Source organism: Penicillium hordei, assembly GCF_028827395.1.
Source record: "Penicillium hordei strain IBT 12815 chromosome Unknown utg000006l_segment0_segment0, whole genome shotgun sequence".
Lineage (NCBI taxonomy): Eukaryota > Fungi > Ascomycota > Eurotiomycetes > Eurotiales > Aspergillaceae > Penicillium > Penicillium hordei.
In genome coordinates, this window is record NW_026623147.1 from 1,749,759 (window position 1) to 1,775,388 (window position 25,630).

The 25,630-nt window shown below is 48.6% G+C and overlaps 11 protein-coding genes across 11 annotated transcripts; 5 read left to right on the forward strand and 6 right to left on the reverse strand.

Moving 5' to 3' along the window:
- Positions 1 to 1,492: 1,492 nt before the first annotated feature.
- Positions 1,493 to 2,240, reverse strand: N7537_011353 (Tvp18 family protein; the record flags this gene model as incomplete). Its single annotated transcript, XM_056902407.1, has 4 exons — positions 1,493 to 1,793; positions 1,846 to 1,941; positions 2,127 to 2,142; positions 2,204 to 2,240. The coding sequence occupies 4 exons, from the start codon at positions 2,238 to 2,240 to the stop codon at positions 1,493 to 1,495; spliced, it is 450 nt and encodes a 149-aa protein (XP_056747694.1).
- A 1,253-nt stretch (positions 2,241 to 3,493) lies between these two features.
- N7537_011354 (allantoate permease family MFS transporter) lies at positions 3,494 to 5,537 on the reverse strand (the record flags this gene model as incomplete). Its single annotated transcript, XM_056902408.1, has 9 exons — positions 3,494 to 3,714; positions 3,774 to 3,887; positions 3,954 to 4,143; positions 4,199 to 4,299; positions 4,355 to 4,631; positions 4,692 to 4,831; positions 4,907 to 4,973; positions 5,037 to 5,152; positions 5,222 to 5,537. The coding sequence occupies 9 exons, from the start codon at positions 5,535 to 5,537 to the stop codon at positions 3,494 to 3,496; spliced, it is 1,542 nt and encodes a 513-aa protein (XP_056747695.1).
- Positions 5,538 to 7,514: 1,977 nt separating this feature from the next.
- N7537_011355 (3-hydroxyacyl-CoA dehydrogenase family protein) lies at positions 7,515 to 8,369 on the forward strand (the record flags this gene model as incomplete). The annotated part of the gene is made up of 1 exon (XM_056902409.1): positions 7,515 to 8,369. One exon carries the CDS (start codon positions 7,515 to 7,517, stop codon positions 8,367 to 8,369), a length of 855 nt encoding a protein of 284 aa, XP_056747696.1.
- A 744-nt stretch (positions 8,370 to 9,113) lies between these two features.
- On the forward strand, positions 9,114 to 10,194 carry N7537_011356 (NAD(P)-dependent alcohol dehydrogenase; the record flags this gene model as incomplete). Its single annotated transcript, XM_056902410.1, has 2 exons — positions 9,114 to 9,713; positions 9,766 to 10,194. The coding sequence occupies 2 exons, from the start codon at positions 9,114 to 9,116 to the stop codon at positions 10,192 to 10,194; spliced, it is 1,029 nt and encodes a 342-aa protein (XP_056747697.1).
- A 1,176-nt stretch (positions 10,195 to 11,370) lies between these two features.
- On the reverse strand, positions 11,371 to 14,017 carry N7537_011357 (putative TBC domain protein; the record flags this gene model as incomplete). The annotated part of the gene is made up of 2 exons (XM_056902411.1): positions 11,371 to 11,760; positions 11,816 to 14,017. 2 exons carry the CDS (start codon positions 14,015 to 14,017, stop codon positions 11,371 to 11,373), a joined length of 2,592 nt encoding a protein of 863 aa, XP_056747698.1.
- A 797-nt stretch (positions 14,018 to 14,814) lies between these two features.
- N7537_011358 (Mo25 family protein) lies at positions 14,815 to 16,212 on the reverse strand (the record flags this gene model as incomplete). Its single annotated transcript, XM_056902412.1, has 5 exons — positions 14,815 to 15,048; positions 15,109 to 15,381; positions 15,445 to 15,923; positions 15,992 to 16,052; positions 16,108 to 16,212. 5 exons carry the CDS (start codon positions 16,210 to 16,212, stop codon positions 14,815 to 14,817), a joined length of 1,152 nt encoding a protein of 383 aa, XP_056747699.1.
- A 288-nt stretch (positions 16,213 to 16,500) lies between these two features.
- On the forward strand, positions 16,501 to 18,327 carry N7537_011359 (protein arginine methyltransferase RmtB; the record flags this gene model as incomplete). The annotated part of the gene is made up of 4 exons (XM_056902413.1): positions 16,501 to 16,738; positions 16,807 to 17,220; positions 17,273 to 17,510; positions 17,565 to 18,327. 4 exons carry the CDS (start codon positions 16,501 to 16,503, stop codon positions 18,325 to 18,327), a joined length of 1,653 nt encoding a protein of 550 aa, XP_056747700.1.
- A 335-nt stretch (positions 18,328 to 18,662) lies between these two features.
- On the reverse strand, positions 18,663 to 19,783 carry N7537_011360 (uncharacterized protein; the record flags this gene model as incomplete). Its single annotated transcript, XM_056902414.1, has 2 exons — positions 18,663 to 19,713; positions 19,776 to 19,783. 2 exons carry the CDS (start codon positions 19,781 to 19,783, stop codon positions 18,663 to 18,665), a joined length of 1,059 nt encoding a protein of 352 aa, XP_056747701.1.
- A 355-nt stretch (positions 19,784 to 20,138) lies between these two features.
- N7537_011361 (AAA family ATPase SEC18) lies at positions 20,139 to 22,758 on the forward strand (the record flags this gene model as incomplete). Its single annotated transcript, XM_056902415.1, has 3 exons — positions 20,139 to 20,473; positions 20,524 to 20,839; positions 20,887 to 22,758. The coding sequence occupies 3 exons, from the start codon at positions 20,139 to 20,141 to the stop codon at positions 22,756 to 22,758; spliced, it is 2,523 nt and encodes an 840-aa protein (XP_056747702.1).
- Positions 22,759 to 23,589: 831 nt separating this feature from the next.
- N7537_011362 (KxDL motif-containing protein) lies at positions 23,590 to 24,464 on the reverse strand (the record flags this gene model as incomplete). The annotated part of the gene is made up of 3 exons (XM_056902416.1): positions 23,590 to 23,671; positions 23,860 to 24,012; positions 24,157 to 24,464. The coding sequence occupies 3 exons, from the start codon at positions 24,462 to 24,464 to the stop codon at positions 23,590 to 23,592; spliced, it is 543 nt and encodes a 180-aa protein (XP_056747703.1).
- Positions 24,465 to 24,613: 149 nt separating this feature from the next.
- On the forward strand, positions 24,614 to 25,031 carry N7537_011363 (uncharacterized protein; the record flags this gene model as incomplete). Its single annotated transcript, XM_056902417.1, has 2 exons — positions 24,614 to 24,833; positions 24,925 to 25,031. The coding sequence occupies 2 exons, from the start codon at positions 24,614 to 24,616 to the stop codon at positions 25,029 to 25,031; spliced, it is 327 nt and encodes a 108-aa protein (XP_056747704.1).
- Between the last annotated feature and the right edge of the window lie 599 nt (positions 25,032 to 25,630).

The window sequence follows — 25,630 nt, forward strand, 5'->3', positions numbered from 1 at the left end:
CATATTAGTCAAGAAATAATGCCTCGTTTCTATAACATTACAGTACGTTGTACAGTTGGCCAGATCATCACTAAGTATCAAAGGTATATTGTACAAGATATCTAAAAATATGGAGCTCCTCCCGAAGTCAGTGTATTACACAAAGAAGTCTAGAACTTGCAAGTTACAATCGGAGTGTTCTTTGACCTCTACTCCGTAGGGCTTTTACTTTTGATAAGACGATTTCCCTGCGGTTGGATTGGTTGGACAGACCGAGGCGGTGAAGTGTCATGGGTTCTCCGCATTGCATCATCGCTATCTATACAACTCTACCTCTTAACATTGTACACTTCACTCTAATATCACAGGACATTCTTGATACATATGTGTATGCTACCCTGCAAAAAATCAGTCTCTGGGTATCTCTTTCTTTCAATCTTGTCTTCCCTTCAACTAATTAGGATACACTTATCTTTTCAACGTTGAGATCCACTCTCAACCGAAACAGCGAGAATACCCGCCATATATTGATCACCAGGGCTGAAAAGAATTTGCGGGGTAACATGAAATATTCCAAGGTCTATATCATCATTTGCGCCACGTTCCTGGGCTCAGCTGTCTATATCTATAATTCAAGCTAGAATGGCGGCTTGTCCCGTGCAGGGCAAGCTGGACGAATTACATACGTCTGCCTAGCCCAGTTGGACAAGTTCCGAGGTTGTCAGCATCCGAATTACCAAATCTACGACGCATAGAGTGCATATACATACGATATACAACTTACGTGGTCTCGGGTCGGCCTATGACTGACATTCAAGGCTAGTTTTAGTAAATATATCGTAATCTACATCTATTCCCACCTAGTCCTATTGGTGGAACTCGTTCAGGGCCAAACTGGTGTAGATGTACTTCCAACCATATATATGTTAGACTTGGGCTGAGTATCGCCCACATGGTAAGATACTACCTAATGGGCCTGGGAATTGTTACCTTGGGTACCCACGTATCGGTCTCGATACCTGCAGAAATGAGGGATCGTCCACATGCTTATGCTTCTAAACTCCAGGAGGATCTTAAGGCTTCTGCTTCTCCAGATATATAGCGCATAGCTAAACGGAGTGTAGTCTGATATTCTGAGTAAATTAAGCTTGGTCAACGAATACACGTGTTAAGGTAGTAATCAAAACACCTATTCTGGCGGACACAGTCCACAAAACAAAGGAACCTACGGATATATCTGCCGTAGAAACGCTCATCGACTGTGAAAACAGACATGCCCAGTAGGATCACCCTGAACCAAACCGACACATACAAGTACAGGACAATAAAAAAACAAAACTATTTCATAGCGCATCCCAATGCATGCTGCCCAAATGGCATTTTTCTCTTTGCACCATCTGTATTGAGCATCTCATCATGTCGCACAGCCCTCCAATCACCAATATTAATCAAATGGGTCCAGTTGGGATAGAAGAAAAAGAGGCAGGAACGGCTCGGCATGAACGTTATGCCATCAGACAATCATCTGCGCAACTCCCTGACCACCTAGTGTCTTGCTACCAACAAAGTCTTGCTTCTTCAGGGCTGCGAGCGAATAAAATATAGCCGTAATGAAGAGGAAGACAGCACCAGCAATCAAGCTACAAGCATGTTCGGCAAGACTGATAAGTTGGATACCGCCAAGGACGGCGTAAATGAGGGCGCGCATCCAGTTGGTTGTAAAGCGGCGGATGAAGGCATCAAATTTCGGGGATGTGGGACAAATTCGGAGGAGGAAGGGTACTTCAATAAAAAGGATTACGAATGCCGAGGCACTGAAACAGGTTAGGCTTCGCAATGAATTGGTAGGGAATGAATGCGACTCACATGCTGATGACACTTATGATAATCAGAAGCACATTGAACGAAAAGATGTTCGCAATACCTAGCGCAAGGCAAAGTATAATACATAGCACACCCGTCCTGTATGTTTCGTTAGACCGATCCCTTCATATGCGGAACTAATTTTCGGGAGAGTGATTGAAAGGCCACCACACGAGGTAGCACACGCTATTCAACCATCTAAGCAAAGTGCTCAGTGCTCTCCCGCGACAGTATTCAAGCGCGCAAAGAACACAGGAAGTTAGAAGGTAACAAGATAGACTAACCATTGTCCATAGATGCCTAGAAAGGGCCAGCAAGGTTAGCAGATTGAGATTTGGCGTCGCAGAATCCAGGTACTCACTGAAATTTCGCGATCGGAGCTCCTCGCCCAGCGACATAGTGGGCTAGCAAAAGAGAATTTGGGTGTAAACAAGGGCTGAAGATCAAAGATGGGGGATTCGCGGATGATCAGAGGTGTCAGAGCGGCAAAGTGTACACGCGGCGGGTTATCCAGGGCGGTCAAAGGGTGAAACAAACAAAACGGGTAACAACGATGTGAGCAACCTTGGAAGCTTTGTGAATGAAAGGTCTAGGGATATGACGATTTACTTGCGCTGTGTTCCAAAGGTTCCAAAGTTGATTTTGATAGGATCATCAGATCGTTTTCCAAGCCAAGTCAAAGTTCACCTAATCACCAGGCAGACGCCAATGGTCAAGGCCTCAATATATATAGTTAAGCCACTTATTCCGATACTTAACAGATTCATGGTCTATTTTTGGAATGAAAAGAACCTGCTAAAACAATCAACTAAGCTATGAGCCTTATATAAGTGATGAACTCAACACGCAATATCTTGACTTAGGTGTTTGGTTGTGACGTTTTGCAAGTCAGCTTGTGTATATTTTGAAAAGGGAGGGAGAGCACGCCTGTTCTCTATGAAAGCCGAACAATATGAGAGCGGAAGTCTTAGTAGCTTCACAGACATAAACATAGCGAGGACACTGACGAGGATCTTAGATTGGAGATAGGTTTTCACGAATTCCCTAGATGGTAAGATCAAAACTAAACTACTGTTATCCCCTGGATAGAATGTTCTGTGATGGGATCCAGGCACTCTTTATACTACAGATGAAGAGCAACATCCTCGGCAGCAATTCGCATTCTTTACTATAGAAGTAGGGAACAGTTGACCTTCCTAAACAAAGTCTGAGTATATAACGTAGTTCGGATTTCATTCCTGTTTCGCTCCCTGTCTAGCAGTACCGGGAATCGGAATCGCTATCACGTACTTTTTTGTTGGATCAAATCTAATGTTCTCACTTGGCTATTATTGAGGGCCATGCCACTGTGTTGTCTGTAATCATCGAGCTAACATTCGCTCTTCAAATGTCAAAATGTTAGATCTGATAAGATCTTTATCTCTCGGCTTTTTACATCAGGTCAGAGTCCTGCTGATCTTTTCAATTTTGGGTGAGATATCGTGCATTCTACATCTTATTTATTTATGTGTATAAAAGTTTGAGATAGAGATGTCTATATCAGGGGAGCACCCAAAGAAGCACGTAGCGTAGTCCCAACTTATTCCCGAGGTCCCCGGGTCCAGGTGAACGTTCAATCCCTACCATCCAATCATCAACTCTCGTATGTAACTTAAAGCATGTACCTGAATAATGGAGAGCGGTCGCCCAGCGAATCGGGATTCTCAGGATACTCTGAAGGGTCCATGGCATCCCGCTTTCGGTTAATACGCTGGTACGCCATGCGCAGAACGACAGTCGCTATCATGCCCACGACAACAAAGGCAAGTTCAAGGGAGTGTCCAAGGATGTAATTCGGTGCATCTTGAGCTCGGTAGAAGTTTGAGGACATAGCTGTCGAGAAAAGAGCATTAGTTTGAATCTCAAACTCCCAATTGATGTGATATCCTTACCTCCTGCCAGGTTTCCTAGTCCAATATAAATTGCCATGCCAGCGGCTCGCTTGTAGTCGCCTGCCATATTGACACTGAGCCATGTGACATTTCCGGGGAACGCCGGATAGATTCCTTTTGGTATTTGTGTTAGTCGGGTATATATAAGGACGCGGAAGTTTGTAACTGGAATGTACTTACCGACGACCGCGACGAAAATACCAAAGTACATAACGCCTGGGACTCCCCGGCCAGTAGATGCGAGACAGATAATGAAGCCGATTCCGATCATGCCCATAAAGAAGAGAATGAATGGGGATCGCTGCTTGCGTCTGTCTGATACCCATGCTGCAATAACAGCTACAATTGCTGCGGTAATATAAATTGGTACCTAATATGATGATGTTAATCTCCGCTTCAACAACGAAGTAGCACAAAGAGCTTACAGTAAGGAGCTGTGCAGTCGAAGACTTATATCCTAGATCCTTGATGATCGAAGGAAGGAAAAGAGAAATGCCGTATAGCGGACAAGTGATACCCCAGTACACTTTGTACGGATTAGTCAATGATGCATTGAATACTCCAAAGCGAACAGAACTTACTGAATAAACCCAACCAAATCTGCCAATCTGCGAAAGCATCAATGACATAGCGCATTTCAAATTTATCATTCGTTTGATCAATTTCGCGCGCATCTGCTGAGTTTTGAATCCGCAAACTGTGGATCACAAATCGACGCTCTTCTTCAGTCAAAAAGGTAGCAGTTTCCGGGGAGTCGTGGATGGCAAATGGGGCTATAAGTGCCACAAGAACCGTAAGGAGACCCTCAAGAATGAAGATCCACCTCCAGCCAGCATATCCGCCCACACCGTCCATTTTCTATGAATTTGGAGATGCATTAGTAAATTTCCCACTGATATCAGCGAGTAGAAAACCTACAGCGATGGCGTATGCAAGAAGCCCAGAGAATGCACCCGCAACACTGGCAGCGCTGAAGAAGAGAGCTTGTCTGAATTGTGCTCGATTGCGTGGGTACCAGAGTGTAATGTAGTATGCCACACCTGGATACAAACCGGCTTCTATGTTTTTTTCATACAATCATCAGTCTTGACTTGAATGAGATGCAGGTCAGGAGGGGGAAGACATTAACTTGCCTGCGACACCCAAAAACAATCGGGTGGCGAGCAATCCACCGTAATCGTTGACAACTCCCATCAGGGTCTGTTTGCAACGTCTCTATTAAAGGGGTGTTCGAGTTGAACCTCAAAGAATGCGCGTGCTCACCATAACAATTCCCCAAGCGACCATGATTAAAGGAAGCCATCTCGAGGGTCTTAGCTTCTTTAGAAGCAGATTGCTCGGCAGTTCAAAGACGCAGTAGGTAAAGAAGAAGACGGTCACTAGCCACAAACAGATGTCAATTGGCCATTCTTTTGTTGAAAACAAGCAACCGAAGGGGTTCATCATACAAGTCCAATTGTATTGCGGCCCCGTCATATGAAGATCATCAACAAGTCCTTCTATCTTTGCATTACCGATATTCCCACGGTCCAAGAAGGCCAACAGATATAGCATGCTCAGCATGGGAATAAGACGGAGGTCCATCTTCCGGAGGACAGCCTTCTCATCAACTCCCTCGAAGGTCGGTGGGCCGAGGCTGGATGCTTCCGCATCTGCGACTAGCCCATCTTGCTTGAGATCAGCGCTGTATGGGGAACCTTGAACAGTTGTATCCTCAAATTGGTGTAGGGAGGTCTTCTCCGAGGTGTCTTTTGAATTAACCATGACAGGCAAAGAGAGATGAAAGAAGAAGAGAGTCAATCAGCGTGGACATCATTCTGCGAGTATTTATACTTATCCCTTGAAAAAGGTTTAGTGTGACCCGGGGTAAGTCCGAAAACTGGGGAGACAATCCCTTGGCATGAGGGGTATACCACATTGGGATGGGCCCAATCGATCGAAATAGAGCAGCCACACGAAACTCAATACGAAGAGTCTCAAAGAATGTGTCCCGATAACACATTTGATGGTGACAGTTGATTGGCTTGGCGTGATTTGACTTTGAAAGAAAATCTTGAGCGTTATATACCAAGAATATTGTACGAAGTACATGTGAGCACATGTGAGTACAATGGAGACATGGGTGCTATTTTCTGGTTACTGATTACTGGCAGCAGATCCCATGGATGCTAAAATACCTTGTAATTACCATACTGTAGCACCAGTCCGCTCAATGCACATGTGTGTATTCTGAAAAGCCTTCTCCGGGGCTCCAGGTTGTGTTGTATCATACATTATGTACCCATAATACGGTGTTGAGGTCTTGGAGAGGCCATTATCTCGGTCCACCACTTCCAAGCTTTAGAGTCAGATCATTCCATCCATGGATGTATATACATATGAGGCAAAATATAGCAATCCAAAGTCCGTCTAGCTATCCTACCCAAGGAACGAGACTACCAAGCCATTATGGATCTTTCAATTGATCCTCATAAACCACTGTGTTTTAATTCTGCCATATGCTTTGAGATAAGCTAATATTTGCCCTAGAAAACAGGAATGATATCGAAGCAACAAATCCAGCAACCTGGTTGGGCAGCAGGTGTAGTGCACCCGGGACTAATAGTACCAAACTCCCTACGTATGTACCACTTGAGTAGAGGGCCGTTAAATTCGATGGGGCCACATATACTCGCATCTGGAGGGCTCTGCGGTTGGTTGGTGAGGGTGGCAATTAGTCTCCGTGATGGGGAATGATTGTCAAATGGGGCAGTCATATATACATACTACAGCAGGAGACGAGCAGAGGAGAGTAGTAGGCCAGCAGCCCTGGGTACAGAGCTTGTAGTTTGGGCCCGAAGGGACGGGAACGAAGGCGGGCATCATGAAGTTTTTCAGAGTGCTGTTTCTCGGTAGAGCTTGGGTTTGCAGAAAGAGCCAGGCCAGGGCTGATAGATGGTGAGAGGTATTGTGTTTTGGGAAGGGGAGGGTCTTTGAAGTACAAAGTCAATTTTAATTCAAGTGTGTTAGCTCAAAGATTGGGGAACAGAACCCAAGAGATGGCGGCTTGGGGTCCTCACATATGATCAAGTCTAGCGGTTGAATTGCCGTTGTGCTACCGGGATATTCTTGTTTAACCCCGGAATATACCGCAACCGCTCATTTGGAATCAATTGTGGCCTTGGATTGGACATGGGAACCTTAGAATGTAGAGGAAATTCGTTGGCAAATTTAGGAGAGTACGTTCAATAAGGTCAACAGCCACATAATATACCTCCAGGAAGTATTCCTCACACATCTCTTTCCTTTTCACTCACTCCTTACCTTTCTGACCTCCTCAACTTTTCCATGATTGCCTTATACACCAATCTCTCATCTTAGTAGAGGTATTTGACCAATAATATTGCACCTCTGCCCGTTTGCTCGAGAAGCCTCCTAAAGGGACGCCTAGAGTGCCGTGGATAACCTTTTTACCTGCCGAGAATACGATCCTACTAAACCCTATGCAGATATCATTACAGTGACAAAAATATTGTAGAACTAATTGTGAGATAGAGGTACGAGCTTGTAGTATCGAGGGCGCTTAGCCACATTTGCCCTCAGAGTTCGATCATCACGGGAAAAGATCCGACATTCAATCATCATAGCATCATACGCCCATGACCTCTCCCCCTCAATCAAAGTGGCCACAATGACTATCACTCCAGACCATATCTCACAGGGCCATCTTCCACCTGCAAAACCTCCACTTTCCAAAGCAAAATGCCATCAACCCCATGGACCAAGCCTGACACAAGCACACGCCCAATCGCCGTAATCGGTGGCGGCGTGATGGGCCGACGAATCGCCATGATGTGGATAGCCTCTGGCTTCCCGGTAATCCTGTGCGAGAAAGTGCTTGACTACGGCGACGCCGTGACCTACGTTCAGGAACACGAAGCTGAGCAAGCCAGCAAGCAAGGCACGGAACCCGCCGAGCTGAAAACAACGACCTCGCTACAAGAAGCCTCTGAGAACGCATGGATGGTCATCGAAGCCATCCCCGAAAAGCTGGATATGAAGATCGAGCTCTTAACGGAGCTGGACAAGATCGCCCCGCCGGACTGCATAATCGCCAGCAACTCATCGTCCCTTCGGACCAGCCAAATGATCGTCAACACGGAGAAGAATTACCGCATCTGCAACGGTCACTACTACATGCCGCCGGAGCAGACGTACTTCGAGGTCATGTCGTGTGGCCACACGGATCCTGGTATCTTTCCGTTTTTAATGGAGAAGGCCGCCCAGGCTGGGTTCAAGCCTGTACATGCTCTGGTTGATTCTACCGGGCTGGTTTTCAATCGCATCTGGGCGTCGCTTAAGCGGGAGATTCTGCTTGTTCTCGCTGAGGGTGTTAGTGATGCTCATACCATTGATGAGATGTTCAAGAGTTGGTTCATGGCCACCAAGGGTCCTTGTCTGATGATGGATACTGTTGGCCTGGATACTGTGTACAATATTGAGGTCGTGTATAGCCAGCAGCGTGAGGTGGATACCACTGCCATGAAATGGCTGAAGGAGAATTATGTTGATAAGGGCAATTTGGGGGCCAAGGCTGGAAAGGGTTTACTTGGATAAAAAAATCATTTTAGATTGTTTTTTAGAAATTGCAATACAAAAGTTTGCAGAATATAACTATTGAAGCGATAGTTCTGAGTCTAGAGTAGAGATATATTACATGACACCAATTGGAACTATTGATTTATCAAAGGTTATACCTACGGGTGTGTATACCTACATGCCTCTGCCACTTCATGACGCCCTCTTTCCACGTTAGTGCTCAGGCCTTGCCGCTTTTTGCTCATTGAGTGCTTTGCTCTTATGCTATAGCGAGTGGGCGAATTTACTTTGGATGTCTACAATCTTGCTGTAGATAGATCGAAGGAATTTATGTTTACTAAAACAAAGATGGATTAGTTTCCTTGACAAGCGCACATATCGAAGTCCTTTTGTCAAGTCTTTTTCGCTATGACTAAATGAGGTGGCCCCCAGGGCCACGCGCCCCTAGGAAGCCTACTAGGCAGAGTGCATTGCGATACACCCAAGGCTTACACGCTTTTTCTTACCAATCATTTATTTTGACGCATACAACCTCCAAGAACACCCTACCTTTCTCACATTTCTCGGGCTGTGCCATCAGTGTTTATCTCAAAAAGGCTCGAGAGTCACTTCTTGAGTTGCACACTCCTAACAGCGGCTTTCGGATCTGTCGACCGCATTTCTTTCTGCTTCTACCGTGAACTATCCTCTTCATCCATTCACTACGCACCAATAGCAGAAGGAATGTCATCGAAGACCCAGCTCCCAACCGTACCGCCGACCATGCGTGCCTGGGTACGCCGGCGGCGCGGTCCTGCTAATAGCGCGCTCGAGCTGGCCACCGATTATCCAACCCCCGACGTGCCCTCAGGCTCGTCGCCCGACGTGCTAATCCGCGTGTCAAACGTGTCACTACAGTTCAGCAGTGAGTTGATAATGAAGATACTGCCTAAACTGCCTTTCACCAGCTCGTGGATCCCGGAGATTGAGCTTTCCGGCGTAATAGTAGCAGCTGGCGCGGGTGCACCGGCAGAGTTGCGCGATCCGGGCTCACATGTCATTGCGTTTCAGAACATTCCCAGCGCCGTGGTCATGGGCCACGGCGTGCTGGCAGAATATGTGCGACTGCCTGGCAGCCAGGTCGCACTTATCGATGACGGCATGGATATGGCGTCGGCCTCGGGCGTCATCGGGGCCGGTAGCACTGCGCTCAAGATGATTCGCACGGCAGGTGTGCGTGAGGGTCACACGGTGCTTGTGAATGGGGCCAGCGGGTCGGTCGGTTCGGTGCTTGTGCAGCTGTGCAAGCTGCGTGGTGCGAAGGTTGTCGGCGTGGCTAGCGGAGGTAACGAGCCCATGGTTCGTGATCTGGGTGTAGATGAGGTAGGCAAAGTTGCCAAACGTTGCATAAGAAAAATGACTAATATACAAACAGTTCATCGACTACCGCGAACATGAATCGCTGCCAGCCTACCTAGCGCATCAGTATGGCGACAAGCCGTTTGACTTTGTGCTTGATTGTGTCGGCACGCAAGCACTTTTTGTCAACTCCCCGGCTTATCTTAAGCCTGAGGGAGCTGTTGTAAATATCGGCATGCTCGAGGGCATGTATGTGACAGCGCGCAATGCCTTGCTTAACAGCTGGCTGCCCACCTGGCTGGGCGGCGTGCAGCGTCGCTATATAATGTTCAGCACGCCCCCGGCATGTGACGATGCAGTCTACTTAGCACGCCTGATCGAAGAGGGCCGCTTGCGTATCCCTGTCGACTCTGTCTTCGACATGAAGGATGCCATACGCGCCTACGAGCGTATCGCCACAAAGCGTGCGCGTGGCAAGGTTGTGGTCAAGGTGCATGATGACTAGGCTGCAGGCATGTCGAGGGCGTATAAGGGGGCTTATGCTCACAGAGATTGGTCGGATTTGGTCTGTACGTTGCTCGGCCCACTGTGGTGTCCAGTGGACGCGTATCTGAACTATGATACACACTTGTCTATCAACGAGCCGTGGGTTAGAATGGTAGAGGCCTTCCTAGACTTCGCCAGGGCTTCACAATAGATTTGAGTCGCGCGCCATAAGGGTAGCTTATCAGTACGTTTAGACCATGGCAGTGATACTATTGACTCTTCGACAAAATTGCTTACAAGGCATACATAGATCGCCCGGACTGAAATCTACTTAGTTAGTCTCACTCTGAGCGCCTTCGTAAAAGCGGCGGCGACTAAGAAAGCCCCAGCAGGCAGGGCAAATTAAGTATACACAAAGATAGTTACAGGTAGCTATATACATAAGTACGTCGATTTGCACATTCTAGGCAGTTTCCACCACCTGCATTCTAGAATAGAGGGGAAATATCTAGAAATAAAAAAAGACATCTAAAAAGAATGTGAGAAAAGATACCAAAAGAACGTCACAGGCCGCATAAGCGGCCGGTTATTCGTGCTGGATATAAGATAAAATTATATTCTCGGTCCCGGGGCTATATAGGTTCGGTCCATGTCGCCTCGGGCTGTTTAATTATAGGACAATGAGTTGCAACTCTTTGACAGATCGTGAAACACAATTTGAACCAAATAGGCGGCGGCGAGGGAGAAAGTGACCTTCGGAGCCAGTCGCCAAAGTGATGTACAAGAGTGTTGAAGAAAGGTATGGATAAAAGAAAATGACCAAAAGAAACTGAAATAGGGCATGAGGATAGGTATCGATCATCCAAGAAAACCAGACGGGGAATCAACAGTCATCAAAAGTATTAGTATCCAGGAGACACAATGATAGGAAATTACATAGGCAAGGAACGAGGGTGAAGTGAGGAGGCAATCAGAACAAGGCGACGGCAACAAATAAGCGCGCTCTGAGACCTCGGGGTAAAGGGTATAGAGTGAAAGGCATTAGAGGAAGGCCCTAGGGTGCGACTTGCGATCATTAGGGTATAGCACACCCATAGGGCCAATTAGTGCAAAAGGGGGGTTGGGCCGTGAAGAAATTAGCCAAACAAGGTCGAAGACAAACGCGCGAACGAAGCCTTGACCAGAGAAAGAATAATTATGGGGATTTCCTGCGACGATGGACTTTCCATTCCGCTTTAGCGACACGCATGAACATTTCGGTGTCTTTAATGGGAACCCAGCTAGTGAGGACTTTCATGATATTCTCAAAGTCAGATTCGAGAATGATTTCACGCATGCCATCAATAAGGGCAGCAGATGAAGCATGCAAGACGTCAAGACCTTGGCCAAATGTCCTTGGGTTCTCAGGAATAGGGACTCTGTTCTTCCCTGCAGAAGTTGCGGGACGGCCGGTGTTCTCTTCGGCATCTCCAAGGAGCATGAAGACATCCCACACCCGAAGCTGAGCCGGGAAGGGGATTGAGTAATTAAAGAGAGTGAGGTACCAACGAGTGCCGTAGGCTGTGGGGGGGATTCCAACTTCGTTCTACAAAAGTAAGCGTTAGTAGACCTCTTTCGTGTTTTAAGCGAAATTCACTTACCAGTTTCGTGGCCACTTCTCCTCCGGCGAGCCACTCTCGCTCAAAGTCGGCCAAGGCCTCCATTAGACCAGCAAAGCCAGACTTGTATAGCTCTTCCAGACCTCGTAGCTGCCACAATCTGACGAGCATAATAAAAGCACGTTCCTCATCGTAGTATGCCAGTAACGTAGCCGCAAGAGTTGCCATTCCCTGTACGTAGCCCGTGTCAGGGAAATATAGTGACATGGCGTGAAGGACACGGAACAATAGTCTTTGGCCACCCCGATAGCGCCTCCGGAACATGATATGGCCGGAGATCGTCCGTGGCACATCTATATCAATCTGAACATCGTCCGGTGACGAAATGAACTGGAGCTCATTGAAGGCTTCGATGAGTTCGTCTGCAGGCGGACTGCCCTTATGGCGTCGGGCACTGGCCTCAAGGAATGAATACCAGGCCGTTGACCGCCACCGATCTGGAATGCCTTTCCAAGTTCGCTCGATCAACTTTGAGCTCTGAGTGTCGAACTCAAAGGTCATACCACCGCCATCCTTGCTCTTCTTCGTCGGCTTAGCCATCTTGGTCCACTTGTCTTCACGCTGCCACTCCTTCCTTCGCATTGTGCGAGTAATTGGTACGTCTTCTTTCTCATCACCAGATGTAGTGGGCAGAGTGAGCATGTCACCCGCCTCATCTTTAACCTTTCGGTCTCGGTTGTGAGGCAGATGATTGGTTGCAGCACGCAAACGAGACGTCGAGCGGCGCAATGGTGGGCCATAGTTGCTCTGCGATGAAGATGGACGGCCGCTTAGGGAACTGTGGGATATCTTGCGGACTAGAGATGGTCCATTGAAGGAACGGTTGCTGGCCGGAGCGGTTGGTGGGCGAATTGAACGTTTCCGCCGAGGTGTCTCAGAAGCTAGCAGAAGGCTAGTCGTGACTCGCTGGAGCGGGTTAATCTCGGAACCATTGGAGTTCTTTGCAGGTCGAATGAAGCCGTAACGATCGACTTGTTCTGCACCGATATTTTGCCAATATTCAGCGCCGCCTGCTAGCTCCTGGGTTTCCCTCTTGATTCGGATACGCTCCACTTCGACAGACGCCCTTGGTTTGGTTTCATTTCCAGTCTCACTCGTAGCGAGTGATTCAGAGGTTTCAGAATCCGGGGCCGCACCCTCTTCCCATAAGACCCCGTTTTCTGAGGCCATTGCTTTCGCAACCTCGGAGTCGGTAACATTGTCTTCGCCCTTCTCGTACATCAGCCGAACTCGCCGTGACAACATATCTTCGTCTGCCGAGATTGCTCTGCTCGGAAGACTAGTCTGCCTCGGGCGAAGGGTGCTCTGGGGTCTGGCGCGCCGTGGGACCGCTTTCGGTGTTCCATTTTCTCCTTCGGGCCGGGTCATGATAATGGCAGGGGGCGGCGCAATTTCAGATGCCTGTCGCTCCAACTGTGGACCACAAGTCTCTTCCGGTATTTCCTGACCTGGCTGGCGTAGTTCTTGACAAAGTTCCTTCTCTTCTGGGCTTTGCTGGGGCGGGTCTGGTTGTTGCTCGGGCAGCTCGTCTAGCTTCTCCTGGGGTGGCTGGTCTGGTTGTGGCTCGGGCAGCTCCTCCAGCTTCTCCTGAGGGGTTTTGGGGCGTGGACGTTTCGCATCACTCTTGATCAGACTCCCACGACTGGAAAACTTCATCGGCTTATCCAGACCATCCAAAGAAGCAGTCGGTATATCTAAGGGAATACCAGCAAAGGGGTGCTCGATCTGAGGCACTGGCGGAGGCTCTTCGGAGCTGAGTTTCCTCTCCATCTCAAGTGATCGTTTTTTCAAACCACCCCACCTTCTTTCTGACCATCGAGAGCCCGGCCTTGAGCCTGGTCGTGAGCTGGGACGGGAACCTGGTTCATTCACAAGAACGCTGGGCACGCTGCGCAAGGACGGCGCGCCTTCCGATCGAATGGTTCGAGTTTCATCTCCAACAGAAACGGATGGCGCGAGCCGTGGGAACCTAAGCGCGGATGCACGATCATCACTCGAACTGGCTGACGCAGCGCTTGTGCTGAAAGATCGGCCATTGGAGGCTATTGGCGCATCGCCTGTGGGCAACGAGGCCGACCGGTTTGCAAGAGGGGCGGCAACGGTATTTTCAAAGGGCACGGCGTGAATTGTCGGATTGGACTCCGATCGGTCGGGCGATAACGATGCAGGAAGCTCATTCACCATTATCCCGGCATGACTTGCGACTCTGCGCGTGGGCTAGAATCGCGTGAAGAAAAGGAGTGTAGGGACAAGGCGAAAGGGGGGGGAGGGCCAGATTAAGCGAAAATGGAGATCCAAGTAGAAAGGAGCGACAAGGGGAAAATCACAAGGGAAGTTCAGCAAAACAGAATCTCCAGAATTAAAATTGAGAGATACCTGGAGGAGTGGAGTTATTTTGGGTCGGTCCTTGGCGCCTCTTCAAGTCAGTGCTGGACTTTAACGGGGGCATCTTCGGGGGTTTCATATGATCCCCTGTAGTTTACATATAACTACATCTGTATGTATACTACACGTATTTTAGTATCTCCCTAACCATACTACTAGCAAGTCTCTACTCTCTTCTGTTCCTTATTTCCCTCTTAAAATAGAATATCAAGGGGGCTGTCCCACCTCTATGGGCCGCGTGTGGATCGTGAACAAGGAGTGGTGGAGTACGCTAGTTCTAAGGTGCTTAGATTAGAATCATTGCCCAACGGATGTGACATCAAGAGGTAATCTGTTCAATTGTATCCGTGCATACCCAACTATGGAATACGTGGACAACACAGAGTAGATGCAATTCAAACCACCCAATTCCCACTGAACGCCCCAGATGTACAGAACGCGTGGAACTCCTATAGCCGAGGCTTGGATAACCATCAGCTGTCAATGCTCAATGCAGTCAAAAGGGTGAAAAGCCCCCCAGCTAGAACCAACGCAAAAAGAAAAAGTATCATAAGGGCGTGAAACGGTCAATCCAGCGACCCAACGTTAGATCTAGTTCAGGCCACAGCGGCTGTGTGAGCTGATGGCGAGTCGCGAGTTGGTCGAGCCCGATCCACAGGCTCTTTGGGCAAGAGTTCAATCTGACGGACCAGGAAGCTTTTCTCATCCGTAAATTGATCATCGTCAGTTCGGTCCTCCAAGAATTTAGGTAAAAACCTCAGCAGTCGATCACGGTTATTGATCAGAATTCGTTGCACCGGCACCGATTTGGTCGGGTTGGCCACAAACACCTAATCCCTTGTCAGAGCGAGCCCTCATCTGCGTTAGGAGCGATTTGAGGGCAAACTTACTTTAAAAACATGGAATCCTTCGTATTGTACCATCTTGCGGTCGTCCCGCAACAGTTTCATGCAGAGTTTGAGATTATCTCCACTCTCCACGTATGCCATCATCACATTGTAGTTCGCACGGTCCAATAGGATCTCCCCAAGAAGCTTGATGCTTTGACGCTTGGTGACATACGAGTCCGAGTGGACCAGGATGTTGTTGAACCGTCCAAAGAATAGTTCAAAATTGGTTGCCAGGTACGAAGTTACGAGGCTCTTATGGCGGGTCAAAATCTCCTGGAAAAGGCACGTCAGTTCATTTATCATCAACCTTGGAATAGCCATCGATCTGGATCTTACCCTGAATGTGGTGAACGCATCTGCGCTGACTTCGAAATTGCTCTTGTCGATCCAATCAAAAAATCTCCAGAACACACCATCCCCCCGTTGCGGCTGATTAGGTTTCACGTCTGATAGTCGTATCGCCGATTCTCCTTCACTGGATTGGTCATACAATACAATCGCAGTGATGACATCGAATTTCAATGCCTCTCGGAGAATGACACCACATGGCATCGCACTTTGACTCTGCATGTAGCCACGGCATAACTCGACAATGATTTCTGGTCGATGGTGGACAAGGTATGAGATAACTGGAGGATCCTTTTCGGCGCCATATGAATTAGGCCGGAACCGAAGGATATGGGAGAATACGGTTTGAGTGTCTTTTCTGGCTTCGAAGGGAAGCAAATGGATGCTTTTGGATAGATCAAAGAGTAGATCTTCTTGAAGGGTTGCTTGGACAAGTGCATGGACTTGATCCACTGATGCGGAGACCTCTGAACATGACGATTATTGGGTTAACTCCTTGACATTGCGCGTTGGGTATTACTTCTAGAAGACCAACCTGGTGTTCCTTGTACTATCACCTTCATTTGACTGAGTTGCTTAGCCAGCTCCTCTTCGGCCTAGTTTACTCATCAGTCGGATTCTTCTTTCCATGTTTGATGTCTCCAAACGAACCTTGGGAGCATTCTGGGAGTCATGGATCCTCAGTAATAAATCCTTGGTTGTCCGGACGATATCAGCAGGTTGCCGCGACCGGCCGCGATTGAAAAAGAAAGCCATGGTGAGATGGAGAGAATATGCGGCAAATTGAGAAAGAAACTGGAGATTAAGGCGACATGGGATAAGTTATAATTGCAACGGGAGAATCAAGATTGAGTCCAAGGGGAAGCAAATGTGATGTATTCGACTGCAAGTTGCGAATAAACAAACCAGGGCGGGGCAACGGGCAACGGGGTCCTGCTGCCTGAGGCATCCGCTGATAACGGATTTTTTTTTCTCTATCAAATTGCTATCTCTGCCCCTCCCCCTCCAAGGTTGAAACAATTTGATATTGACCATTTATAAGTCATGTCAGCTTCCAATACCGTGGATCCACCCGTGGGTGAGAGATTCCCTGACTCGCATTCAGTATCGGATTCCTCCGATTCTAGCAACGAGGAGGGCTGGGAAGATGTCGAGCCCGATGAGGAGTCGCAGCCTGTGGTTGGCCTCTTCACTGAGCAGGTCTTCCCCGATGCGCGCTCAATGCTAAAGGAGTGCAAGGAAAAGTACAATTTTGATCTATTGAAGATTCAGAAGGATCTTGGTATGTGCAGCTTCCACTACTCTTGCGGGGGGTCCACCAATTGAGGCTAACTATTTTTCCGCTTCTAGATTTGGATTTCCTCGACAACATCAAGTTGGTCAACTATGTCCGCACAGAAGTCAAGAACGGAAACAACACCCCTGATGTATCATCCAAGTCCAAATTCGAGGATGATGTTTATCTCAAGCCCGTTTTGGAGGATGATGCTCTCTTGTACAGCTTGGACGATCTTGCCGAAGAACAGGGTGAAGACGCTGCCCCTGCCACCGAGACGAACCGACAGGTTCTCGAACTTCAGGAGAACTTGGAGCGATTGCAGACACAATTCTCCGAGTACCGTCTTGCTGTGCAGAAGTCGATGGACGACCAATTATCGAAGGAGGATGATAAGCTTGCTGAATCCAACCCTCAGCCCTCGGCGAAGGCTGTCGACAGACTGCAGGACGCTGAAGATGGGTATTTCGTCTCGTACGCTTACAACGGTATGATATCTCGCCCAGCTTATCATGCATATGATACTAACATAGTCTAAAGGCATTCACGAATCTATGCTCAAGGACACCATCCGTACCGACTCTTACCGCGATTTCGTGTATGAAAACAAGCACGTTTTCAAGGACAAGGTTGTTCTTGATGTTGGCTGTGGCACTGGTATTTTGTCCATGTTCTGTGCCAAGGCTGGCGCAAAGAAGGTCATTGCTGTCGACAACTCGAACATCATTGATCGGGCTAAGGAAATTGTCCACGACAATGGCCTTGAAGATGTGATCACGTAAGAACTCATAATCATCCCCTAATAAAGAGACAAGTACTGACTCTATCCCAGGTGTATCCGTGGCAAGATCGAAGAGGTTACTTTGCCCGTCGAGAAGGTCGACATCATCATCTCCGAATGGATGGGTTATGGTCTCCTTTTCGAGGCTATGTTTGATTCTGTCATCTACGCCAGAGATCGTTACCTCGCTCCTGATGGTCTTATGGCTCCTTCTCACGCTACCCTGCGCCTCGCTCCTTACGCCGACCCGGATTTCATCGCGTCGCACATCTCGTTCTGGAACAACGTCTACGGTTTCAAGATGGACAGCATGCTTCACAAGATCTACGATGAGGCTGTGGTTCGCAGCAACCAGCCCACGACCGTTGTCGGAGAGTCTCAGGTTTTCTTGACACTTCCGCTGCACACCATCACTGTTGAGGAGCTATCATTCTTGAAGGAATTCCAGGTCACCTTGAATCAGGATGTTGATGCATTGGATGGATGGATTATTTGGTTCGACATTTTCTTCATGCCCTCCAGAGAGTCTGTTCTGCCTGAGGATGCCATCCCCTCAGACCTGCAAAAGAAGGGAATTGTCTCGTTCACCACTGGTCCTCATGGAACCGAGACCCACTGGCAACAGACTGTTCTTCTCATTGACCATGCCAAGGACCACGCTAAGCAAGGTTCTCAGGCCTTGAAGAAGGGCCAGGTCATCACCGGCAAAATCGGTTATGAGAAGACTGAGAAGGGCTCTCGGGGGGTGGACATCAGTGTTCAATGGGAGTCCGATGCAAATGAGAAGGGGGTCCAGCTATGGAGCCTCGTATAGGATCGAGCGTTCTTTTGATACGTTTTCTGATGAACTAAAAGAGATATGACCACCTACATAGAAAAGGTTTATTTGACCCAGTGAATAAGAAAATGAGGTTTGCGGCCTTGTGATGTTTTTTTTTTGTGGCAGTCTTTTTCAGATGTCTTCTGAGAGAGATATATATATATTTAGATGTTCCCCTTGCTGACGTTGTAGCTAGAATAGAATATTTGTGAAAATGGCTTAAAATGGCCATTTCCATGTATAAAATTTCATTTACATTTAGTAACAAGCAATGTAATGGGTATCGTTGTCGTAATTTGAGTTATGATCTCGTAGAACAAATGGAACATCTAGGATTGATTCTTTGCTTCAGAATGTTTTTCCCGCTTGGGAGCCTCAGAACGTTCATCGTGGCGATGACGATGACTGCGATGAGAGGAGTGGTGATGAGAGCGATGATGAGAGCGATCTCGGCTTTGATCTCGACGGCGACGATGATGCCTGTCAGAACTTCGTCTGTCCTTCTCACGTTCCCTGTCCGGCGCATCTAGTTTGAATCTATCAAGGCTGTTCACTGATGCGGATCGCCTTCGCCGGTGGCTTGACCTCCGCACCTTCTCGGCTTTCAAAGTTTCGATCTCTCTTTGCTTCTCATCATTCCACCGTTTCCGTTCCTGCTCTGTTGTTTTCAACTGACGCACACCTCGCTTTATGGCTGCGAGTGGGTCATTCGCACTCATACGAGCCTGTGTCCTCTCTTTGCGTCTTGGGTCCTCGTTACCCCACACATCTTTCTCGGGCATTGCCCCTGGTGCTGTTGCATTTTGTTCTGAGGAGGAATACCACGGTTTTCGACCAATAGTCTCCCTGAAGCCCGCGGCGTTGGAGAACCTCATTGTGTATTGGTCTTCATAGCTGCGCTTTTTCCGTGCAGTTTCAGCCTCTGCTTCGGGGTTCTTCTCTGTTTTAGTATCTGCAGCTGGGAACAGGTTGATATGGCCGGCCTTGTCTAGAATCGGTGCTTGTGTTGTATCAGCCTTGCGAGAGGCGAGCATCAACTCTTCCCGCTTAGCAACTGCTTGCGCCGCATCCTCCCGAGCGTATCGTATATCTCGATCCGTATCATCTTCCCCGGCAACGCGCCTTCTCTTACGAAATCCCCCAGCGTCGCCGGGCTTTCTGTCTGATCGAGCCCCGGGTTCAGACGACAGATGGGAGGGCACCGGTGGAGGTGTAGGCGGACGTTCACCGCGAAGAATTTTAATCCTGCGTTCGGCATCGATCTCTTGCATAATACGTTCATCTTCTTCTTCGCGGGCTTTTGCTTGTGCCTCGTCGCGCTTGACGCGTTCGATATTCTCGATGTTGTAGACGTTCCATGACTTTTTACCGAGGAGATGGCTATAAAATAATTAGCGGGATCAGTGGATTTTAAAAGTTTCGAAAGAAAAACTCCAACTTACAGAGGCATCTTGAAAAGTGACTGACCTTTGCTTGGAGGTTGCTCGATAGTAAAGAGCTGGTCTTATCGATAATGACGTCCCCACGGCCCGACGCTGTTCCCGGGGTGGCCAAATGCCCCATCGACAGCTTTACGGCTCCAACTCTTTTCTCTTCCCTTCAAATTTGATTTGCTTTGGATATTAGCATATATCCAACAAATCCTTGAACATAAAATTTTGAGAATTGACCCCAGGTCACCCGCGCTGCAGAGCCGTCAGACTTGCACAGTTGCCTGCTCCTTTCCCGACACAGTTTCACTAAAACAATAGCTTCAACAGTTCTCACCTCAACCTCTGTGATTAGCGACAATCAAGTGATTCATCATGTTCAATCGCGGCAATATCCCGAATCCGTTCAGCTCCAGCGGACAACCCTCCCCGCAGGGTCACCCGAACCCCAACCAAGCACCCCCACGGTATGATACGGATCGCTCCCCCTCGTCCAGTGCAGGCTATGCAGCTCGGATCTGCGATGACGATGTGCCGATGACTGATGTGTATAATGATATAAGTGGTTACGGAGGCCCACCTCCACCAGGAGGGAGACCGCCGCAGCAGCAGATGCCTTCCAGGATGCAGTCCGGACAAAGAGGTGGAGGCCAGACTTGGACTCTTCATCCCAGCAAGAGTCCGAACGAAAACTACACATTTGGAAACCTGTGAGTATTCTCTGGCGGGATTTTTATTCTCGGGGACTAACATGCAGTAGCGTCGCTGTTTCGCCGCAGGACATCCCACCTTCACGAGATGGCACCGACGTTCTCCTCCTTATCAATGACCTCTTCGTCTTCTCTGCCCGCCCTCTCGACGGTTTCCCTTCCGGTTATATGAGCATGTCGGATCCTCAGCGGACATGGGCCAACATCGGATTGAGAGATGCCATCAAGGTGCAGCTGTACGATCCGTTTAGCCAAGGCGGACAGGCCTACCTAGGCTCCGCGGATATTGAAGTCAGCTTCGCATCTACCAAGAAGCGGGTTGAAGCTCCTTACGACCAGGATGAATTGGCACAGGCGGTGATCAGGGTATGTCGACTTCATCCCAGTCCTGAATACATGCTAACGAACCCCAGAACTTTGAGAACCAACTATTCTCCCCTGGCCAGAGAATTCTGATGGATAATAAGAGCATCCCACTCTTACTACAGGTCAAGACCGTTCAGCGGGTTGATTTGACATCAGAGAAGGCCGATCTCAGTTCTGGACAAGTCGAGACCGATCCTACAGCCAGGGGTATTCTCACACGGCACACTCAACTCAACTTCTTTAAGGATACCCAGACCGGCATCAACGTGAAGCCATCTAACCGCCGCCCGGCGGCCAACTCTATCATCCAACCGGGCTTCAAGTTCCAGGATATGGGTATCGGTGGTTTAGACTCCGAGTTCAGTACGATCTTCCGTCGTGCTTTCGCCTCTCGCATTTTCCCTCCTGGTCTGGTTGAGAAACTTGGTATTCAGCACGTTAAGGGTCTCTTGCTTTATGGACCTCCAGGAACGGGTAAAACTCTCATTGCTCGGCAAATCGGAAAGATGCTTAATGCTAGAGAGCCCAAGATTATCAACGGCCCAGAAGTTCTGAACAAGTACGTGGGTCAGTCGGAAGAAAACATCCGAAAGATGTTTGCGGATGCCGAGAAGGAGTATAAAGAAAAGGGCGATGAGAGTGGTCTCCATATCATCATCTTCGATGAGCTGGATGCAGTGTGCAAGCAGCGTGGTAGCGGAGCTGGCGGTGGTACTGGTGTCGGCGACAGCGTGGTCAACCAGCTCCTTTCGAAACTCGATGGTGTCGATCAACTGAACAACATTTTGTTGATCGGTATGACCAACCGAATGGACATGATTGATGAGGCTTTGCTACGTCCCGGTCGTTTAGAAGTGCACATGGAAATCTCGCTCCCCGACGAACATGGCCGAAGCCAGATTCTCAACATCCACACCGAGAAGATGCGAAACAATAATGTTATGGACAAGGATGTTGACTTGGCCGAGCTTGCTCAATTAACCAAGAACTTTTCTGGTGCCGAGATCGCAGGTTTGGTCAAGTCTGCCTCTTCCTTCGCTTTCTCCCGCCATGTCAAAGTCGGTACTATGGCTAGTATCAATGAGGACGTGGTAGACATGAAGGTCAACCGGGCCGACTTCCTCCACTCTCTTGATGAAGTCAAGCCTGCCTTTGGTGTGTCCGAGGAAGAGCTGTCTAGCCGCATTCCATACGGCATTATCGACTATTCTCCAGCTATCAGTGAAATCCTGCGGGAAGGCGGATTATTTGTCAAGCAAGTTGGAACGGCCGAGTCAACTCCACTGTTCTCCGTGCTGCTTCACGGTCCTCCTAGCAGCGGCAAAACCGCCCTGGCAGCACGGATTGCTATTGACTCCGGCTTCCCCTTCATCAAGTTGATCAGCCCCGAAGACATGGTTGGCTTTAGCGAGCCAGCAAAGATCTCCCACATCAGCCGAATCTTTGACAGCGCCTACAAGAGTGCTACAAGTATTGTTGTCATTGACAACATCGAGCGAATCATCGACTGGGTGCCGATTGGTCCTCGCTTCAGCAACAGCGTGCTGCAAGCTCTCATGGTTTTCCTGAGGAAGCAGCCAACTCACGGACGTCGTCTGTTGGTTCTGGCCACGACAACTGAGCGTGCCTTGATGAAGCAGCTAGACATCTACAACTCCTTCAACTCGGATATCATGGTTCCCAATGTTAGTTCCTTCGGTGAACTACGGTTTGTCATGGAGAAATCCGGTGCATTTGACGCACAGGAGATTGCGCAAGCTCTCGAATCAGTCGGTGGACTTGCGGATGACGGGCGCTTGAGCGTCGGCATCAAGAAGGTTCTCTTGGGCATTGAAACAGCCAAACAAGATTCTGACAAGGTTGGTCGCTTTATTCGCGTCATCAACCGTGCTATTGAGGAGGAACGGAGTTTCCAGTAAACATTGTCTATAATGGGCGTTCTTCTTGAGTATAGCTGGGCTTATAACTAGATTAGTCCTGAAGTATATAGCTGCTTGCAATCCTAGTTTCTCCGTTGGTATCTTCATAAGTCCATCTCGCAAACATCCAGTCAATATCTGATACAGCACATTTTGTGAGAACTAGCAAACGGCGTATATGACACAATATCGTTCCAGCGCTGTATGATAAAATTATTCTTTTAGTTCACATTGGCACTATGTTCATCCAGAGGCAGCTGGGGTCATATTAGTTTGTCATCTTGACTACTTGCAAACACTCAAGCCCAAAACACTATAGGTCTTCTATATAAATCAAGAGACCAAGTATATCCAAGGTCCGTTTGAATTCCAGCCTTTACTCAGCTCGTATTGAATTGTACATGTATGTAACAGCCGTTTTAGGGTGTCAGGTCAGATACATCAGTCTTCAGCGTCAACTTGCAGTTACACAACAGCATACCATACAACTGTCAACGGTGCTCTACAGGCCCAGAGAGATACGGGCACACTTCAAGGTCTCATCTTACAGGCCTACAAGGCAGCAATTCTTAGACCATACGGAAAATCTGGTAAAACCAATACCATTCAGAGAACCCTCTCTACTATACGTCAAGAGACACAAATTACCTATCCAAGATATACACAAAGACCCAACCGAAGAATCAAAAGCGCGCCAGACCCATCGAAGAAGCCAAAAAGTCCAAAAATAGCCCCACATATATCCCAAGATCCCAATTTTTTCCATGTCAAGGGGGGTTGCCCCATCATATCAGTCATCAAGCAGCCCATCGCAGCCCAAACAAGGCCCAATCAGTAATCATCATAGGCGTACTTCTTCGAAGAACGACGGTACTCATCAGGATGGGCCTTCTCGGCCTTAGTCTTCAGGGCACTATTTCCAGGCACGTGTGTCAGCCTTCTAGAAGCACACTCATCGGCGCTAATGCCGCAGACAAGGCGCTGATCGACGTGCACGTGCCAAGCTCACCACAGCGGAGCGGAAGCCACTGTCGCGGAGCGGAGCGGAACTTGCACGTCCACCGTACCACAATGCCCGGTTCTAGGGGTGGATTTGCTTACCTGACGCGCTTTTGCGTCCATTCCAGGTCGCGCTTTGTCTCTCGTGCGGTTTTCAGACCTTCGGAGAAATTCGCCCGTGCGCCTTTCAGTCGGCGTTGCGCGAGAGCTTGGAGCTCGAGGAGTTCTTGCTGCTTTGCGTTCAACTGCCCAGATCTGCGTGTGTAGTTGCTGTTAGCTTGGTGTTTGTGAATCTTAGGATATCTTGCTGGGGCTTGTTTTGTGGATCGCCATCCCCTGGTGGTGGTCGCTGCGGGGGTGGAATTGCGAATGCTGAGATAGTGATTTAGGGAAACTCACGTCTGCGCTTGTCGTGCTAGCCCCTTGTCCAATGGTGTTGGATCAAATGCGTCCTGTATGCGGTCGCTCAGGACATCCACGACATCGACTCCGGAGTACGATGCAAAGCTGGAGTCGTACTCGCCGGCAGAGCTGAAGGTAAGCCCGCCAGAGGAACGACTGCCGGCGGTGGTGCTTGCATCAGAGAAGTCTGGTGGGGATCCAGAGACTCTGGAAATTGGGTATAGAGATGCTGGTGCCGGCGCCTTGGAGGGTGCATGGTGGTATGGGTAGGCAGCAGGCTGGTAATAGTGACGCTGGGTGGCCATGGCGACGATTGACTGCAATAACAGCAAGTGTTATAGTGGAGTAAAGAAGAAGAAGAAGTATGAAGCTCAAGTGGACTTCAGTGAAGTAAGATGAATCAAGAAGATGGGAAAGATGTGGAAGAATGTGCAAACGGGCCTAACTAGGAGTGATGGGAAAGGAAGAAGAAGGAAGGACAGTCTCCCCCGGGCCAGATGGGGGATTTTATAACCTCCTGCGGGGAGTCTTCTGTCCGGCGGATGCTCCTCTCCTGGCGGAGGCGAGTGTGATGGCAAGGATTGCGAAGGCCTCGAAGGAGCCATTGGACCACTCGGGGCACATTGACTCGCACCCCTCCCTCTGTACCCCCAATCCCCGAGCTCCGTCTGCACGTATGTCTCCATATCTGCCCGCCGATTTGCCTCTTGGACCGCCTTGACCCCGCTCAGAGTGGGAAAAAAAGACTCAATGTGTCTGGTCAAGGACGCCAGCCTTCCACTAGGGTTTCCGCCCTTCCGTGGCGGCGTGGTGCAAATCCGGTCTCGATCTACGCCCCTCTTCCTGGTCTAACTTTCGAGGCCAAAGCGTAAACTGGAAGTATTCAGGAATTGACTAGAAAGGACATGGAGGGTGGGTTTGAAGAGGGTAGGATGGGTGGAGTTGGTGGGAAGGTGAGATATAAATATCGCCCTTACCGTCCTTCCTTCGCCCACTTTGTCTTGCCTTTTTTTTTTCTTTCATCTCTCATAATTATCTTCTTTTCCCGCCCTTGTCCCAGGTAGACTGACTTTTGTCTTCAGAAATTCGGGGGCTGGGAATAGGACGATCAAGGTTGATTCGTTAAACAAAAGCCCCAAAGATAAGACGAACTACACAAGAACCAGTGTGACATATTTCGTCTTCTAACTATCCAAGTCTAACATGATGGTTAGTTTATCAGTTTTCTTTATCAGTTTTCTATACATATACAAGCGTTGGAGTTGTATAGTTGTATAGTTGTATAGTTGTGGTCAAATACGCCATTCCGCGAAAACCCAGAAGATCGGGATGTCTCGCGGCCTTACATCATCCTTGGGATCGGAGCCCAAAAGCCCAAAAATGAGGATCGCTGCATTCAATTCAGGTCACACGGATATTGTTGGACATCACTGCATGAGCTAAAGGACCGTGAGAAAGATTGGAATTCGAA